At 48.9% G+C, this 19928-nt stretch overlaps 1 protein-coding gene across 1 annotated transcript in view; it reads right to left on the reverse strand.

Moving 5' to 3' along the window:
- Positions 1-19928, reverse strand: part of parp4 (poly (ADP-ribose) polymerase family, member 4) — a 260543-nt gene that overhangs the window by 100185 nt on the left and 140430 nt on the right. The window contains 3 exon segments of the mRNA XM_038818701.1: positions 9732-9919; positions 11749-11825; positions 18542-18728. Coding sequence (XP_038674629.1) covers positions 9732-9919; positions 11749-11825; positions 18542-18728 — 452 coding nt within the window.

The raw sequence follows: 19928 nt of genomic DNA on the forward strand, positions 1-19928 counted from the left end.
ATGGTGGGGGCTGGACAAAATGGCGGCGCCCGTTCCCCGTACGTGGAGTCGGGGGTCCAAAACAGCGGCGCCCGGGGATCGCATGTGGCGTCGGGGGTCCAAAATGGCGGCAGCCGGGGATCGCACGTAGCGGTGGGGTGTGGGGGCAGCGAGGTCCGCGGGGGCGCCTGAGAAGAGCGGGGGGGGGAGGACCCGCGGTCGCTGCTCAGGACAGCAGCGACCGCTTTAGATTGGCAGATGGCCACAAAGTGGCCCTTCTTGCCGCAGCCCTTGCAGGTTGCGGAGCGGGGCGGGCAGCGCTGATGGGGGTGCTTTGCCTGGCCGCAGAAATAGGAGCGGGGCCCCGCGGGTTTATCGGGGCGTCCTGCGGCGCAGGCCTGGGGGGGCCCAAGTCCGTGGGGGCGAGAGAGGTTGTGTTCCACGCTGCCCAGGGGGCCGCCACGCGGTCGGGGGCGTACTCGCGAGTGCTACGATTTGCAACGTTTAGGGAGGAGGTGAGGGCCCGTGCCTCCGTGAGGCTTAAAGTCTCTCTCTCCAACAGTCTTTGGCGGATCTGCGAGGACTGCATACCTGCAACGAAGGTGTCTCTGATCAGAAGTTCGGTATGCTCAGCAGCAGGCACCTGTGGGCAGCCGCAGTTCCTCCCCAGCACGGTAAAATTCATCCAGAGACTCATCAGGTATCTGCTGCCTCGTGGCCAGTAAGTGCCGAGCATAAGACTTGGTTTACCGGCCGTTTGAAATGTCCTTTAAGTAAGTCCATAGCCGCATCGTAGTCTGTCATGTCCTCTATGAGCGTGTACACGGCAGTGCTGACGCATGAGTGGAGGATGTGCAATTTCTGTTCCCTCGTCGGGACGTTTTCGGCTGTGCTCAGGTAACTATTGAAGCAAGCCAGCCAATGCTTAAATGCTGCTGTAGCATTTGCTGCGTGCGGGCTGAGTCGAAGTCACTCTGGCTTGATGCGAAGCTCCATCCTTTAAAATCTTACTAATTAAATTGATGCACAATCAATGGACACGAAACGTAGATGAAGTCCAAACGAAAGGCTTTAATTAGCAAGAAGTGAACCCAGCAGCAGACGTACAGAAGAATGGCTGGCTGCCGGGGAACACGGGTTCTTATACCCTGCCTCGTAGGCGGAGCTACCTTCCTCTTAGCCAATTGGGCTGAGAGGCATACGATACCTGGGCCAATGGCAGCTCACACTCCCAGGTACTGTAATACCCCTAGTCATACTACCACAGTTAGTAAAGACAGTAACCAGTGCCCGCACAGGAGGTTAGACGTGGGTCTTCCAGCTGACGAAGAGGTGTGCGGGCGGCTGAGGAAATGTATTCAGAACTACCTGGAAGTCAATGACACGGGGGAAATTTCAGCAGCAGTGGTCTGGGAAGCATCGAAGGCGGTGGTTAGAGGAGAGCTGATCTCGATGCGGCCTCACAGGGAGAAGGTTGACAGGGCAGAGACGGACCAACTGGTAAAGGAGATACTACAGGTCGACAGGAGGTATGCGGAGACTCCAGAGGCAGGACTTTTAAGGGAATGGCGGAGGCTACAGGCGGAGTTCGGCTTGTTAACCACAGGGGGTGCGGTGGAGCAGCTGAGAAAGGCGAGGGGGGCCATTTAAAAAAAAATAAATTTAGAGTACTCAATACATTTTTTCCAATTAAGGGGCAATTTAGCATGGCGAATTCACCTACCCTGTACATCTTTTGGGTTATGGGGGTGAAACCCATGCAAACACGGGGAGAATGTGCAAACTCCACACGGACAGTGACACAGAGCCAGGATTTAACCTGGGACCTCGGCGCCGTGAGGCAACAGGGCTAACCCACTGTACCACCATGCTGCCCGAGAGAGGGGTGATTTATGAGCATGGAGAGAAGGCCAGCAGAATGCTTGTACAGCAGCTTAGAAAGAGGGAGGCAGCCAGGGAGATAGGGAAAGTAAAGAATGGAGATGGGAACCTGGTTGGAGACTCAGCAGGGGTGAACAAGGCATTTAAGGAGTTTTACAGTAGACTGTATGGGTCAGAACCCCCAATATTGCCAGAGGGGATGAGGCACTTCCTAGGGGGGCAGGCTCCTTTGGCGAGCGTACGGATGAATAGGACAACATCGGACTATTTTAGGCTGCATCGGGGGACAAGACAGGGGTCCTCCCCTCTCCCCACTGTTGTTTGCATTAGTCATAGACCCACTGGCAATTGTACTGAGAGCCTCAAGGGGCTGGAGGGGGCTTGTTCGGGGGTGGGTGGGGGGGGGGGGAGGGGTTACCCAGCAGAGGGATGGAAGAAATCATGAGGACTCTGGGGGAATTTGGCCAGTTTTCGGGGTATAAACGAAATATGAGAAAGTGTGAGATGTTTACGGTCGAGGCGAGGAGACAGGAGAGGCGACTGGGGGAACTGCTATTTAGAGTGGTACGGGGAAGCTTTAGGTATCTAGGCATCCAAGTGGCCCGCTGTCACTAGCCGGGAGGGTGCAGATGGTGAAGATGACGGTCCTCCCGAGATTTCTGTTTGTATTTCAGTGTCTCCCCATCTTTATTCCACGGTCCTTTTTTAAACGGGTCAACAAAGTGATCACTGGCTTTGTATGGGCGGGCAAGACCCCGCGAGTAAGGAGGGGGATGCTTGAGCGGAGCCAGGGAGAGGGTGGGCTGGTGCAACAAAATTTCAGTCACTACTATTGGGTGGCGAATATAGCCATGAACTATATTGGGTGGTGGGGGAGAGTCGGCATGGGAGCATATGGAGGCGGCTTCATGTAATGCACCAGCTTATCAAACTATTCGGAAGGACAGTGTGGATGGTAAGGGAGGTGGTATAGCTCTGTTATTTAAGGATGATGTGGAGATGCCGGCGTTGGACTGGGGTGAGCACAGTAAGAAGTCTTACAACACCAGGTTAAAGTCCAACAGGAAGGGATTCACCTGAGGAAGGAGCTGCGCTCCGAAAGCTCGTGTTTGAAACAAACCTGTTGGACTTTAACCTGGTGTTGTAAGACTTCTTACTGTGTTATTTAAGGATGACATCCGGGCAATAGTAAGGGATGACATCGGTGCTATGGAGGATAAGGTTGAATCCATTTGGGTGGAAATCAGGAATAGTAAGACGAAAAAGTCACTGATAGTAGAGTCCATAGGCCACCAAATAGTAACATTATGGTGGGGCAGGCAATAAACAAAGAAATAACTGATGCATGTAGAAATGGTACAGCAGTTATCATGGGGGATTTTAATCTACATGTCGATTGGTTTAACCATGTCGGTCAAGGCAGCCTTGAGAAGGAGTTTATAGAATGTATCCTCGATAGTTTCCTAGAACAGTATGTAATGGAACCTATGAGGGAACAAGCGGTCCTGGCCCTGATGGAATGCATCCCAGAGTGCTAAAAGAGATGGCTAGGGAAATTGCAAATGCACTAGTGATAATTTCCCAAAATTCACTAGACTCTGGGGTGGTCCCGGCGGATTGGAAATTGGCAAACGTGACACCACTGTTTAAAAAAGGAAGTAGGCAGAAAGCGGGTAATTATAGGCCAGTGATCTTAACTTCGGTAGTAGGGAAGATGCTGGAATCTATCATCAAGGAAGAAATAGCGAGGCATCTGGATGGAAATTGTCCTATTGGGCAGGCGCAGCATGGGGTTCATAAAGGGCAGGTCGTGCCTAACTATTTTAGTGGAATATTTTGAGGACATTACCAGTGTGGTAGATAATGGGGAGCCAATGGGTGTGGCATATATGGATTTCCAGAAAGCCTTTGACAAGCTGCCACACAAAAGGTTGCTGCATAAGATAAAGATGCATGGCATTAAGGGTAAAGTAGTAGCATGGATAGAGGATTGGTTAATTAATAGAAAGCAAAGAATGGGGATTAATGGGTGTTTCTCTGGTTGGCAATCAGTAGCTAGTGGTGTCCGTCAGGGATCAGTGTTGGGCCCACAATTGTTCACAATTTACATAGATGATTTGGAGTTGGGGACCAAGTGCAATGTGTCCAAGTTTGCAGACGACACCAAGATGAGTGGTAAAGCAAAAAGTGCAGAGGATACCGGAAGTCTGCAGAGGGATTTGGATAGGTTAATGGGCTAGGGTCTGGCAGATGGAATACAATGTTGACAAATGTGAGGTTATCCATTTTGGTAGGAATAACAGCAAAAGGGATTATTATTTAAATGATAAAATATTAAAACATGCTGCTGTGCAGAGAGTCCTGGGTGTGCTAGTGCATGAGTCACAAAAAGTTGGTTTACAGGTGCAACAGGTGATTAAGAAGGCAAATGGAATTTTGTCCTTCATTGCTAGAGGGATGGAGTTTAAGACTAGGGAGGTTATGCTTCAATTGTGTAAGGTGTTAGTGAGGCCACACCTGGAGTATTGTGTTCAGTTTTGGTCTCCTTACCTGAGAAAGGACGTACTGGCGCTGGAGGGTGCACAGAGGAGATTCACTAGGTTAATCCCAGAGCTGAAGGGGTTGGATTAAGAGGAGAGGTGGGTGGGTGAAATCAGAACGAGGGGGCATAGCCTCAAGATAAGCGGAAGTAGATTTAGGACTGAGTTTAGGAGGAACTTCTTCACCCAAAGGGTTGTGAATCTATGGAATTCCTTGCCCAGTGAAGCAATTGAGGCTCCTTCATTAAATGTTTTTAAGATAGAGATAGATAGTTTTTTGAAGAATAAAGGGATTAAGGGTTATGGTGTTCGGGCCGGAAAGTGGAGCTGAGTCCAGAAAAGATCAGCCATGATCTCATTGAATGGAGGAGCAGGCTCGAGGGCCCAGATGGCCTACTCCTGCTCCTAGTTCTTATGTTCTTATTATGGGCATTGATAACGGCGCCTCTGCCGTTCCCGTCGGCACGGTATTCCACCAGCCCCATGGTGGTGCCGGCCCTGAGACTCTGGGGGCAATGGAGGAGGCATGTGGGAGCATTGGTGTGGTCTTCAATTTGCAATAATCACCTGTTTGCCCCGGGAATGATGGATGGGGGGTTCCGGAGATGGCAGAGAGCAGGGATTGAGAGGATGGGGGATATGTTTATAAAGGGGAGCTTTCGTAGCTTGAGGGAGCTGGAGGAGAAATTTGGATTGGCGAGGGGAATCAAATTCAGGTACCTGCAGGTGTGGGTCTTCCTACACAGGCAGGTTTCAACCTTCCCGCTCCTACCACCAAGGGGGATACAGGACAGGGTAGTTTCCAGAGAGTGGGCGGGAGAAGAGAGGGTCTCTGACATTTACGAGGAACTTAGGGTCAGAGGAGACACAGACTGGGGAGCTACAGTGCAAGTGGGAAGGGGAGTTGGGAGGAGAGACAGAGGATGGTTTATGGGCGGACGTGTTGAGTAGAGTCAACGCATCCATAACATGTGCCAGCTCAGCCTGATACAATCCAAGGTCGTTCACCGGGCTCACATGACAGTGGCCCAGATGAGCAGGTTATTTGGGGGAGAAGAGAAGTGTGCGGGAGGGCTAACGAACCATGTCCACATGTTCTGGACATGTCCAAAGGGGATTTTGGCAGGGGTTTGCAGACATCATGTCCAAAGTATTGAAAACAAGGGTGGCACCGAGTTCAGAGGTGGCGATTTTCAGGGTGTCGGAAGATCCGGGAAACCAGGAGGAGAAAGAGGCAGGCGTTCTGGCCTTTGATTCCCTGGTAGACCGGAGACGGATATTATGAGCTTGGAGGGACTCAAAGCCCCCGAAGTCGGAGATCTGGCTATCGGACATGGCTAGCTTTCTCTGTTTGGAGAAAATCAAGTTCACCTTGAGAGGGTCACTGTTAGGGTTCGCCCGGAGGTGGCAACCGTTCATTGACTTTTTTGCGGAAAATTAATCGTCAGCAGAAGCGGGGGGGGGGGGGGGGGGGGGTTAGTTTAGCTTAGAGTAGGGGGTTAATAAATGTGGGACTTGTAAGGGAGGAAGCAGGCTTTTTGCACTATGTTTATAGATTCATGGGTATTGTTTATTTTGTTGTCGCTGTAAAACCAAAAAATACCTCAATAAAATGTTTATTTAAAAAAAAGGATTGTTCCATGGAATGGGAGGGGTTTGGGAGTGGCGGAGATTCAACTGAAAGTGTAAGACCAGGTGAGGCTCAGGAAGGGCTGGGTGAGCCAACTATTTAATTTGGGGTTCGACAGTAGGTTGCGGTTTTGGTGGATAAGAGAGTGGTTCCAGATGGAGAAGGCGGTGCTCACTCGCCCAGCTGTGGGCAGTGGAGCGGGAGAAGGTGCTGACTGGGCTTATGAGGGAAATGGAGGGGTGGCCCCGTGGAGGTTCTTGCACCCGAGGGAGCAGGAGTATTCGTTTTTCTCCTCAGTTCATGAGGTTTATTCAAGGATAGAATTTTTTGTAGTAGGGAAGGCATTGCTGGCAGGGGTTCGGGGATCAGAGTATTCGGATCATGCGCCGCATTGGGTGGACATGGTCCTGGAGAAGGGGATTGTGCAGAGACTGGGGTGGAGAATGGATGTGGGGTTGCTGGGGACAGAAGTTTCTGTGAGAAGATTGGGAAGGTGATTGAGGAGTACATGGGCTTTAACTGTGGGGGAGAATAATCACAAGCGAAGGTATGGAGGGCGATGAAGGCGGTAGTGAAGGAGGGGTGGGGGGGGGGGGGGGGGAGGAGGTGATATGATATAATTTAAGGCCAAGGTGGATAAAGGGGAGAGGGAAGAGTATCAAAGGCTTACTGAGGAGATGTTGGAGGTAGACAGGCAGTATGCAGGGGATCTTGATCCGCCCTTTTGGACAGGAGGGAGCTTCAGGCTAGTTTTGATCAGTTGCCCACAGGGAAGGTGGTACGCCAACTGAGGCGGGCAAGAGGAGCGATTTACGAATATGGGTATAAGGCTTGGCGCAAGCTGGCAGGCCAACGTCGGAGGGAGGCGGCCGCGAGGAAATTGTCCAGGTGCAGGATAGGACGGGGAAATTGGCCGTGGAAGATTAATAAGGTGTTTGAGAAGTCCATGAAAATTGTATAGATCGGAGCCACCAAGGGAGGATCAGGGGATGCGGGAGTTCCTGGATGGATTGGAGTATCCGAGGCTGGAGGAGAAAGACAGGGTCACACTGGAGTTGTCGGTGGGGGAACAGGAGGCCAAGGAGGCAACTGGGGGATTGCAATCGGGGAAGGTGGCAGGGCCAGATGGGTTTCCAATGGAGTATTGCAAGAACTTTAAAGACAAATTGACGCCACTGATGGTGGGGATGTTTGATGGTGCGATAGGGAAGGGGGTGCTACCACAAACATTGGGGCAGGCCCCAATCTCCCTGCTGTTAAAGAAAGATAAAGACCCGACGGAGTATGGGTAGTACAAGCCTATATCGCCACTGAATATTGACGCAAAGATACTGGCGAAGGTACTGTTGGCTAGGTTGCAGGGGTGTCTCCTGAAGGTGATACACGAGGATCAGACGGGGTTCGCAGGGCAACAACCCACTTCAGGTATTTGAGGATGTAGTTGGCGTGAGACTGGGGGGTTCTGTAGGTACAATTTTATAAGCTTAGTGAGAGGGTGAAAGCGGACTTGGCAAGTGGGACAACCTCCCTCTGTCACTGGCAAGTTGGGTGCAAGCGATTAAAATGGATGTGTTGTCGCGATTTCTGTTTCTATTGTAGTGCCTGCTGGTCTTTTTGTCAAAGGCATTCTTTAAGGAAGTGGACAAGTCGGTCACTTCGTTCATTTGGGGGAGGAGAGGTGGAGGTAGCCAGGGTCAGGAAGGTGGTCCTGTAGAGAGGACGACAGGCAGGAGGGTTGGGCCTCCCGAATTTCTAATACTATTGGGCGGCGAATGCTGAAAAGGTGAGAAGGAGGCCGGTGGGGTGGGGGGAGGGGAAAAGTCCCAGTGGGTTAGAATGGAGGAGGGTCTGTGTAGGGGATCGGGGTTGAGGGCGGTGGCAATGGCACGTTCCCGATGGTGGTGGCAACACTGAAGATTTGGAGGCAGCTGAGGCAGTGGCTCAGTTGGGGGATGCGTCAGTCGAGATCCTGATCAGGGGAAATCACAGGTTTGAGCTGGGGAGGCTAGATGGGAGGTTTCAGAGATCGGAGGAGAGGGGGATCAGGGTACTGAAAGACCTGTTCCGGGGGGGGGATGTTTTGCGAGGCTGGCAGAGTTGGGGGAGAGGTATGGAATGGGGCAAGGGGAAGGGTTTAGGTACCTGCAGGTCCAAGACTTTGCTGGGAAGGAGGTTCAGAGATTCCCGATAGTGCTGACCCCTTCGTTGCTGGAAGGGGTATTGATGGCAGAGGGAATGGAAAAGGGGGTGGTGTCTGCGATCCATGGGAAGATTTTGGAGGTGGACAGGGTGTCCATGGAGGGGATTAAAGCCAAGTGGGAGGAAGAGTTGTGGGAGATTATGGAAGACGGTCTGTGGTGTGAGGAGTTCGGACAGCAAACACCTCAACCTCATACGCAAGGTTGGGGCTGATAAAGCTGAAGGTCGCGTATGGGGCGCACTTCACGAGGGCGAGGATGAGAAAACTCTTTGAGGGAATGGAGAACATATGTGAGCGTTATGGGAGCAAACCACATACACATGTTTTGGTCCTGTCCAAAGCTGGAGAGGTATTGGAGGGAGGTTTTCAGTATCATCTCAGGGATACTACACATGAACTTGGAACCAGGGCCCCTAGAAGCCATTTTCGGGATGTTGGATCTGCCCGAGCTGCAGGCGAGGCAGGGGCAGATGTTTTAGCCTTCGCCTCGCTGATTGCCCAGAGGCTGGTCCTGTTGGGGTGTAGGTCAGCTTCTCCACCCTGTGCCTCGGCTTGGCTGGGGGACCTACTTGAATTTCTGACTCTCGAGAAGGTGACATTTGAGCTGAGGGGGATGAAGGAGGGGTTCTACAATTCATAGGACTGCTTATTATGTACTCTCGAGAATTGGTTGCCATTGGAGGTGGTGGCGGATGGGGTAATTGTTTTTGATTACACTGTTTACTGATCGACCGTTAATTTTTTCACCTCGAGTTCACAGGTGGATGTTTTGGTTTGTAAATTGAGGGGGTGCTGTTTTTGTTTGGGGAATTGTTATTGTAGTTGTTTTTTGTTTGTTTCTTTTCTTTTGTTGTACATCTGATGAAAATGTTTAAAAATTGGAGAATATAAAGATTTTTAAAAAAGGAAATGGTCCTGACCTGAAATTATATTGAGGTGCTAAAGAAAGGCAGATGCTGGGAATCTTGAGAGAAAGAAAATGTATCTTTAGATAATAGTGGAAAATGCTGGTAGCATTATAAATAGGATGTTACATTTAGAGGTCCTTGTGGCAGCAGTGAACAATGTCTTAAGAACGTCAGAAACCCATCCAACTCAAGAAGATGGGAACAAATAGTCAGGGGCATAAAGTGTGTCAAGAGATCAAGTGGGCGATAAATGAACTGGTGGAGATGTACACGTCAGGAGGTGAAAGAAATAGTTCTTGAGGGAGGCAGCTAAATATTAAAGGATGTACTTTGGATAGAGATCTCCAAGAATAAAAAAAAAAATCCAAGCTAACAACAGGAGCATGAATAAAGTCTTCGTGTCAGCACAGGATGATTTGCTTTGTGAAGAGATAATAACGGAATATAAGAACAGCAAAGTTATTTTAATGGTTATCTTTCATCAATCTTATATAAATTTGAGAAACCCAAATTGTTAGAAGCAGAGCTGGCAAACACTTCAAATAAAACATCTTCTACTTATTTATAATTATCTGGTTATCAAAATGACTTACCCAACACCGCATGTAAATATCCTGGTGTGTTTGATGTTCTGGTGTACTGTCTTCAGTGTAAGAGCTTCATTTTGAATGTGCCCATCAGAAATCAAAAGTATATTGCGTATCCTTTTGGATGGGGCAAGCAGGTTCAGACTCAGCAATGGTCTCCAGAAATCTGTGTTTCCCATAGGCTTGTGTACAGACTTTAACAGAACATGAAAATTAAAACATTGGTTGACTAGAGTATTATTTGGATAACTGTGTTGCTGCCTTTACATCTAGATTGCGAATTAAATTCATTCTGGCTAACTAGTAAAAGATGCTGCTGTCAGTTGAAAATGACATTCTGCCGAGCATACAATTTAGCAACGTTGTGTATGAATTTCAGAGTTAGTGTGATGCCAGGTACGCAGGCCATAGGTCCTAAGGATTGGCTGATTGAATCAAACAGTGTTTTCTTCTGGCTGTTTGCAATGGATAGAGTCCAGATAATACTCAACCAGCTCACATTTGCAAAACCCCCCAAATAAATGTCCACTGCTAGATGTGGTCTGTGAGCAGCACAGTGGCACAGTGGTTAGCACTGCAGCCTCACGGCGCCGAGGTCCCAGGTTTGATCCTGGCTCTGGGTCACTGTCCATATGGAATTTGCACATTCTCCCCGTGTTTGCGTGGGTTTCACCCCCACAACCCAAAGATGTGCAGACTAGGTGGATTGGCCATGCTAAATTGCCCCTTAATTGGAAAAAATGAATTGGGTACTCGCAATTTTAAAAAAAAGATGTGGGGCGAGATTTTCCGCAAATGCAGAGAGTCGTAAAGGCTGCCGTGAAACCAGCCGTGTTTCACGGCAGCCTTCACGCCCGTTCCCGGGACCCGATTCTCCCCCCCCCCCCCCCCCCCCGTCGGGGCTAGGAGCGGGACCCCGGGAATCACGGCGTCGCGGCCTTAACGACCGTCGTTAAGGCTGCACGCCAGGATGACGCACGGCCGGCTCCAATCCGCGCATGCGCGGGTGACGTCATCACGCCCTTGACGGAACTCGAGCATGCGCGGTTCCGCATTTCTCCACCGTCGCCCGACAAGATGTGGCAGCTTGATCTTGTCGGGCGACGGAGGTGAAATAGTGCGTCCCTTTTGGTCACAGGACCGACGATCGGTGGGCACCGAACGTGGGCCTGTCCCCTCCCGAGCACAACGGTGGTGCTCCCGCCCCAAACGGGCCTCTGGATGCCCCAAAGGGGCATCCAGCGCCCGTTTTTACGACGGCAGCAAGCAGGTGTGTTTACTGCCGTGAAAAAACGGGCGTAAAGGCCCGGCTGCGGAGAATCGCCGCTCACCGTGAAAAACGGCGAGCGGCGATTCGTGACGTGGGTCGGGCGAGGGAGAATAGCGGGAGGACGTGAAAAATGACGGGAGGCCCTCCCGCTATTCTCCCAACCGGCGTGGGGGGTGGAGAATCGCGCCCGTGGTCTGCGATTGGACAGCACTTGCTGAACAATCCTGGGCATGCAAATAGCTACACTTACAACCAATTTAAGATAACCAGTCAAACTAGTGACATGACTTATTTACACTTGCTCAAAATAACATACATTCATATGCCATTCATATGCAGGGACCTGTTCTCTGCAAACAAAAGAAATATGTTCAAGCCTTGAGCCTTTTTTGAATATCCAGGTAACCTGGGGAGCTTATAGTTAGTTCCCTGTTGCTTTCTAATTGCAACACTGTTGCTAACCATTTGCCAATCAATCAGCATGCGTTTTTCCTGTGCACCAAATTGTTGCGATCATTTGAAATCTGGTATTCATATAATTGACCTGATGAGTTCAAGACAAAAAACTTCAGGATATTCATGTTCTTACTATCAACTAGTGTTGGTGACAACTCAGTAGCAAAGCAATTTACTTTCTGTTTAGCACATGCTCAGTGTTGTTAACTGTATTTCAAAAGATTTGTTAATCTGACTACTTTAATCTTTTAAATGTTAAAAAGAAAATAAAACACATAGTACACATGAAATGCCTACCAGAATAAATTTATGTGCAGCTTTTACTGCATCTTCAGAATTTCTTTGTTGTGAACAGTGAAAGAGTTCTTGGTAATCTAAAGTGGGAAAACATTAAAATAAGATTTTTATCGAATGCCAAACAGGACTCAGGAACATTTATTGCCACAGCGATGCCAGAAATTAATAAGGCATGGATATTATCATTCCAGTGCCCTTTTCTTGTTAAATTATTGGGGTCAACCTGCACTTCTTTTTCGCTTCAACATTCTATCTGTTCACAATTTTCTTCCTTCTCTCCTGAAGATATTGGATGGCTCACTGGGTGCAAACACCTTTCAATGCCATTGCCTTTTTAAAAATGTAAATGTAGAACAGTAAGTACCAAAGGACTTCGGTGACACCACATTCGAGTATGGTCTTGTCCTTATTCAATGTTTACTCGAATCACCAGCACGTAATCTGGAGCAGAAACATATTGAACAATTGGTTCGGACATCGGGGAGGGTGGGAATCGTGACGTTGTATTGTTCTTTTCTTTGTACGTATGGTTAACATTTATTTTGTTTTGTTAATTGTTGCGAAGGTTATGCAAAAATTATGTTTTAGACAAAAGTTTGAATAAAAATAATTTAAAAAAACATTTAAATAAAACGAAAATACTGCAGATTCTAGAAATCTGAAATAAAAAAGAAAATGCTGGGTAAATTCAGCAGGTTTGGCCGAATCTGTGGAGAGAAACAGGCTTTTTAAAAAAAAAAATGTATTTTATTCCATACTTATAGCAAAAGGTTACAAAACAAACAATTCGGGAAGCAAACTCCCCACATACAACTATACAATTTGTACAAATTTTCCCCTTTTTCACTCCCATCTCCCTGACGAACAACTCCTTAAACACGGCCACAAACATACCCCACTATGCCTTGAAACTCTCCGATGAACTCCATATTTGATTTTTTCTAGCTGAAGAAAGTCATAGAAATCACACAGCCAGGCCACTACCTCCAATAAAATTCTTTGCTTGGCAATCAGAGAGGCGAAGGTCACAATAATAATATTATTCTAACGTCGGCTTTCCCCCCATACATCAGCTCCACTTCTCAGATATCGCCACCAATGGGTCCAGCTCAACATCATCCCCCGCTATCCTTTTTTAAAATAAATTGAGTGCTCAATTATTTTTTTCCAATTAAGGAGCAATTTAGCGTGGCCAATCCACCAACCCTGCACATCTTTGGGTTTTGAGGGCGAAACCCACGCAAACACGGGGAGAATGTGCAAACTCCACACGGACAGTGACCCAAAGCCGGGATTGAATCTGGGACCTCGGCGCCGTGAGGCAACAATGCTAATCACTGCACCACCGTGCTGCCCCCTCCCCCACTATCCTTGTTAGCGCTGCAACCACTCTTGCCCAGAATCTCTCCAACTTTTCGCAACCCCAGAACATATGAACATGATTCGCTGGTCCCTGTCCACACTTCTCACACTCGTCTGCCACCCCCTGGAAGAACCCACTCATTTTTGCCTGAGTCATATGTGCCTTGAGTACCACCTTGAACTTTATCAGGCTAATCCTTGCACACAAGGAGGTCGCATTTACTCTTCGTAGCGCCTCACTCCGTACTCCCCAGTTTATCTCCCCTCCCAGCTCCCCCTTCCACTTCTCCTTAATCTTCACCACCTGCTCACTTTCCTGCTCTCCCAGCTATATGTCTCTGATCCTGCCCTCCCCTTCCACATCCGGAAGCAACAATCGTTCCAATAGGATGTACCTCGGCAATCTGGGGAAGTCTTTCTAAACCCTCCGCGCCAAGTCCCTTACCTGTAGGTACCTAAACTCACTTCCTCTCTGGAGCTCTACCTCCTCTTTCAGTTCCTCTATACTGGCAAACCCTTCTTCCAGAAACAAATCCTTCACCTTAACCAGCCGCACTATGCTTCCCTTCCTATACATACTGTCTATCCCCTCCCAGCTCGAAACCGTTGTTTTTGCACAGCGGTACCAGCACTGGCATCCCTTCTATCCGGAAATGCCTCCTCAGCTGGTTCCAGACCTTTACTGTGGACTGCATCACCGAGCTCTCTGCGTATTTCCTTACGCCATTGGCAATGCCAATCTCACCATAGCCCTCAAGCTGGATCCCCTACAGGATTCTTCCTCAATCCTAACCCATTCTGCCCCCTTGCCTCCTCATCCTCTCCACGTTCGCCACCCAGTAATAATGCAGCAGGTGCGACAACCCCAACCCTCCCTTCCGCTTCAGTCTCTGTAACAGGGTCCTCTAAACCTTTGGCACCTTCCCTGCCCATACAAAGTCTGAGAAAATCATATCCAGTTTTCGAAAGAAGGCCTTCGGTACAGAGATAGGAAGTGTCTGGAATATGAACAGGAACCTTGGTAAAATATTCATTTTCACCACTTAGACCCTCCCAGTCAGAGTCAAGTGCAGCATGTGCTACCTCTTCAGATCCTCCCGGACCTCCTCCACCAGTTTTGTTAGCGATTCCATTCATGTAGTATCGCCCACTCCCTCGCTACTCGAGTCCCCAGGTATCTAAACCTGTCTTTGGCCACCTTGAATGGCAACCCCCCCGAGGGGGGCCCCCTCGGTCGGTGCGCCAACCGAGCTTGTTCACCGGGAACACTTCACTTTTCCCTATGTTTCGCTTATATCCCGAGAACAGTCCGAACGTCCCCAACAGGCCCATGATCCTCTCCATGCTCTCCAGCAGGTCCAATACATACAATAGTAGGTCAAAGAATTACAGTGCAGAAGGAGGCTATTCGGCCCATCGAGTCTGCACCAGCCCTTGGAAAAAACACCCTACTTCATCCCACGCCTTCACCCTATCACCGAACCTAGTAACCCCACCTAAATGTTTTGGATGCTAAGGGGCAATTTAACATGACCAATCCACCTAACCTGCACATCTTTGGACTGTAGGAGGAAACCGCAGGAAACCCACACAGACACAGGGAGAAAGTACAAACTCCACAGTCACCCGAGGCTGGAATTGAACCAGGGACCTGTGAGGCAGTAGTGTTAACCAGTGTGCCACTGCGCCGTCCTGCGTATAGCGGCACCCGTTGCTCCCTTTGGTCCCTCGTAATCCCTTGCCACTTTGTCAACCCCCTAAAAGCCATTGCCAAAGGTTCAATAGCTAGTGCAAAAACCAACAGCTACAGCGGGCACTCCTGCCTTGCTTCCCTGTCCAGTTCAAAATTTTGTGAGCCCATATCGTTGGTCTGCATACTCACCACCGGTGCCACTTATAACATGCCACAAACTTCAGCCCAAACCCAAACCTTCCCAGGACCTCAAATAGGTACCACCATTCTACCCAGTCAAATGCCTTCTCTGCATCCATGACACCCCCATTTTCAGTATCTGAACTCTCGATGGGGTCATGATCACGGGTAACAGTCTCCTTATATTACTAGAAAGCTGCCTGGTCTTAACAAAGTTTAGTCCTCCGCAACCACACCCGGGGCACAATCTTCCTTCGTTCCCGCAACCAACTTAGCCAGCACTTTCACATCCATATTTAACAGCAATATGGGCCTATACGACCCACATTCCAATGGGTCCTTCCCTTTTTTTGATTGTTGCCTGCGTCATCATCTCCGGCGGCTCCCCCTTCTCCAGTGCCTCATTAAACATCCCCAAGAGATGTGGTGCCAGGTCCATTGCAAACTCCTCATAGATTCCGCTGGGTAACCATCAAGCTCCGGGGCCTTCATATCCCTTATACTATCCAATACCTTCCTCAGCCCCAAGGACTCCTCTAGCACCTGCCTCTTTTCTTCCTCCAACTGTGGAAACTCCAGTTCATCTCAAAACCATCCCATGTCCCCCTCTTCACCCCCCGGGTCTGCCCTGTACAACTCCTTATAATAATTCCTCATTTATCTTCCCTGGCTCCGACACCACCTCCCCTGCCTCAGTCCCTATCTTCACTATTTCCCTGGATGCAGCCTGCCTCCGTAGCTGATGCCTAACATTCGACTCATCTTCTCCCCATATTCATACTGCAGGCCCCTTGCCCTATGCAGCTGTCCAACCGCCCTTCCCGTCGTCAACCTATTGAATTGTCCCTGCAACCTTTTCCTCCCCACCAATCCCTCCGTGGTGGGCACCTTCGACTAGTCCCTATCTACCTCAACTATCTTGTTCATTAACCGTTCATACTACTCCGTCCTTTCACTATCCGCATGTGCCTTGAACGAGATAATCTCCCCTCGGACCACTGCTTTTAGTGCTTCCCAAGATGTGGCCGCCGACACCTCCAGTTTTGGTTCAATTCTACATAATCTTTAATCACAGCCTGCACTTTATCACAAAACCCTCTGTCTGCAAACAATCCCAAATCGAGCCTCCAACCCGGCCTCTGCTCCCGTCCTGATCAAAGCTGAATCTCGAACCAATGGGGCGCATAGTCCAAGGTTACTATCCTGGGTACTCTGCCCCCTCCACCCCAACCAAAACCTCCCGGCTCACCACAAAAAAGTTGATTCTTAAATACACCCTATAAACATGTGAGAAAAAGGAATACTCCCTCCCCCCTCGGTTCTTGAAGAGCCACAGGTCTACCACACCCATTTTTTCCATAAACCCTCTCAGCTCCTTTGCTGTTCGTATCCTGTCCATTGACCTGAGGCCTGATCTATCTACCCTCGGCTCTAGACACAATTGAAATATTGAAATTTCCTCCCATAATCAACTGGTGCATGGCCAAGTCCGGGGTCGCTGCCAGCAACCCCCTCATAAAACCTAGATCGTCCCAATTCGGTGCATACACATTCACCAGTACCACCGACGTCCCCTCCAATACCCAATATCATATATCTCCCATTCGGGTCCCTCACTTCCTTTGCGCTCACAAACCCTGTTTTCTTGCTCATCAAAACGGCCACCCCCGTGACTTTGAATCAAACCTTGAGTGGAAAACCTGACCTCCCCACCCCTTTCTCAGCCTAACCTGGTCCTTCACGCGGAGGTGCGTCTCATGCAGAAAGATCACCCTCGCTTTTAAACTCCTGAGGTGTGCAAAGACCCAAGATCTTTTCACCGGTCCCTTGAGCCCTCGCATGTTCCATATTATCAGCCTTAATGGGGGCTTGCGCTTCTATTCCCCTCTACCATCCGCCATCCTCCCCTTTCGGCTCCCACTTTAATTTCACCCTGTATCTGGCCCATCCAACATAGCTCCTTTCTCTGCCCCTGACCATGCTTCTTCTCCAACTTCACTGCTTCGCATCTCCTCCACTCTGTCCCCCCTCCCCCCATCTCATGCCCCTACAGACACCTCGCTCGGCCTTCTTCCCCCACCTCACTTCCATTCACCATCATTACCTGCCAGCATGGCAACTCCTGCCCAAAGACTCCTCCTACTGACCCCCTACCCTCTCCTCCATCCTCATCTCTTAGTTCGATGAAGAATGCTCCACACAGAACTCCCCCTCCCTCACCCAACAAAGACTCATCTTGAACCACAGGCCACCTCCCCCAAAGACAAACAAAAAGAAAAAACACAGGAACAGGCAGAGGGGCAGCAATCCCCTTACAAACTTTTCACCCCTGCTACCCTTTGTCAACCCAACAGAAAAAAGAAAACCCTCCGAATCAGAGGAAAAGAAAATAGACCATCTCCTTCCAACCACAGCTCTACCCATATTCTCCATTACTCCACAGTGCCAGCACCTCTGTCTCCCAAAAATGTTCAGTTCTCCCCAGTTTATGCTCCTTGATAAAGTCATTGGCCGCTTCTGGGTCTCAAATAGTACTCTCGGCCTTCATTAGCCACTCACAGCTTTGCCTGGTAGAGCACCCCAAACCTGGGGCGGGATTTTCTGAAAATGGGGCGGAAAAACGGGTGCCAATGACTCCGGCGTCAACGGCCCCCCAAGGTGAGGAATTCTCACCTTTTTAGAGGGCTAGTTTGCTGCCAGAGTCGTCCCCGCTGCTCCAGCTGGCTGGAGGGCCAGCGAGAGTTCTCTTCTCCGCGTCAGCCCCCGGGCAATATGGCGGAGCCCTACAGTGGCCCGGCGCGGAGGAAAGAAGGCCCCCATGGAAACAGCCCGCCTGCCGATCGGTAGGCCGTGATCGCAGTTCTCCCATTCGCAGTTCCGCATCTCCCTGGCCCAGACATTTTTCCACCCTCTCCATCGAGCCCTTCTGGGGTGCTACAGCCTCTTTGATGGCCTTTGAGCGATCCTCCTCCATCTCCTTCCTCTGCTGGCGGAACTTTGCCCTGATGAAGGCCATCAACTGTTCCATCTGGGGCCTTCCAATTTTCACTGATCCTTCCCCCTCTGTCATCTTTCCAATAGCAGCTGCGCCCCATGTCTCTTCCAACTCCTTGGCCAGATCTTTCACCTTCTTCTGCCGGGTTTGGTAATCAACAGACATGCCACTCCCGGGGAACGCCTCCTCCGACCCGCAGTTACGTTTTTCTGTTGAAGTTACACCCGGTTTCGGGTAAAAAGAGCTCTTTTCTACGCCTTCAAGTAGGAGCTGCCCTGTGCATGACCACTCACACCATTGCCGTCACCGGAAGTCGGAGAGAAATAGGCTTAAGATCTAAATGATCCTTCTACAGTAAGGTAGAAATGTACAGAATATTACAGTTGGAAAGGGAGTGGAAGAGGTGGGGCAGAATAGAAGACCAGAGATAGGTCGGGCCAAAGGAGAACATGATAAAAGAGAAAAACGGAAATCCCATCGGAGAGAAGAGCAGTATTATGTATTATAAAATATTTAAATATCATATCACAATGAAATAAGGATGATAAAATTGTTTTGCAAACCTGTGCCAAAGGTAATTACATTGAACCGGCAGGCGGTTGGAAGGTATCGGAGTAGAAGAAGTGCTACCTTCTTGGCCTGTTCAAGAGCTAAGCCCCTCATGGAGTAGGAACAATCCAAGCAAATGATAGCCTCACAGTCAGAGAGAGTGCCCACATCAAATTCTGGATAGAACGCCAGCATACAGGCCTACGTGAAAACATAATAAGAGAACTTGGTTTCAGCAAGATATACAAGCTTTAATAAATAAACATTTTCCAACTTTATACAGAAAATAAATAGAGCAGGTTTCACACCAAACAATCAACAGAAGTTGTTACTGTGGCCAATGCAGAAAATTGATTGGGGCTTTTAATGGATGCAAATCTAACAGGATAGCACTATTTGCATATTACCAAATAGAGAACTTAATGTAATTATTCATTTGTAGCACTTAGCTGAACACTGCAGATTTATATTAGATGACACTTTTGATATACAAAACACATTGATAGAAAGGGTATCAGTCTCCCTTGGCGGTGTGTAAGCAGCAAGATCCAGGCATCTCATGTTACTCATAATCAGGGCTCGGTGAAAGAACCAATCCAGTCTGGACTTCTAGGTTTAAGCAGGTTTATTATTAGACATTTTCTCCTAGCAACTAACCCACAAGAAGCCCTCACCCCAAATTGTTCCAGCTGTCTGCATTTATAGGATAATCAATGTCACATATTTAACTGGCATGGTAGCACAGTGGTTATCACGATTGTTTCACAGTGCCAGGGTCCCAGGTTCGATTCCCGGCTTGGGTCACTGTCTGTGCGGAGTCTACACGTTCTCCATGTGTCTGTGCGGGTTTCCTCCGGGTGCTCCGGTTTCCTCCCACAAGTCCTGAAAGACGTGCTTCTTAGGTGAATTGGACATTCTGAATTCTCCCTCAGTGTACCCAAACAGGCACCGGAGTGTGGCGACAAGGGGCTTTTCACAGTAACTTCATTGCAGTGTTAATGTAAACCTACTTGTGACAATAAAGATTATTATTTTTATTCACAATTCACTTAGCAATGTAATTATCACACACAATGATTCACATCTCATCTGCATGGATAATCTTTTAGAAAAGTAGAAAGGACCAGAATTCTAGGTTTGGGCTCAAACAGTGGTCAAAACTGATTTATGTGCTATTGATAGACATGAGGAAGTCTGTAGACTAGGTTAACAAAGAGCATCCTAAAAACAAGGAAGGGAATGGAGCCAAGGATGATTCTTTGAGAAAAATCCAAGATGATAGTCCACAGTGGGAACAGAACCACTGCTATAGATGTTCTGATTATAATGAGAGAGACAGGAGTAGAATTAAACAGGAGCAGTCAACTGGACTGGATAACAGAAGAGAGGAGTTGCAGGTTA

This window comes from Scyliorhinus canicula, chromosome 14 (assembly GCF_902713615.1).
Source record: "Scyliorhinus canicula chromosome 14, sScyCan1.1, whole genome shotgun sequence".
NCBI classification, from domain to species: Eukaryota; Metazoa; Chordata; class Chondrichthyes; order Carcharhiniformes; family Scyliorhinidae; genus Scyliorhinus; species Scyliorhinus canicula.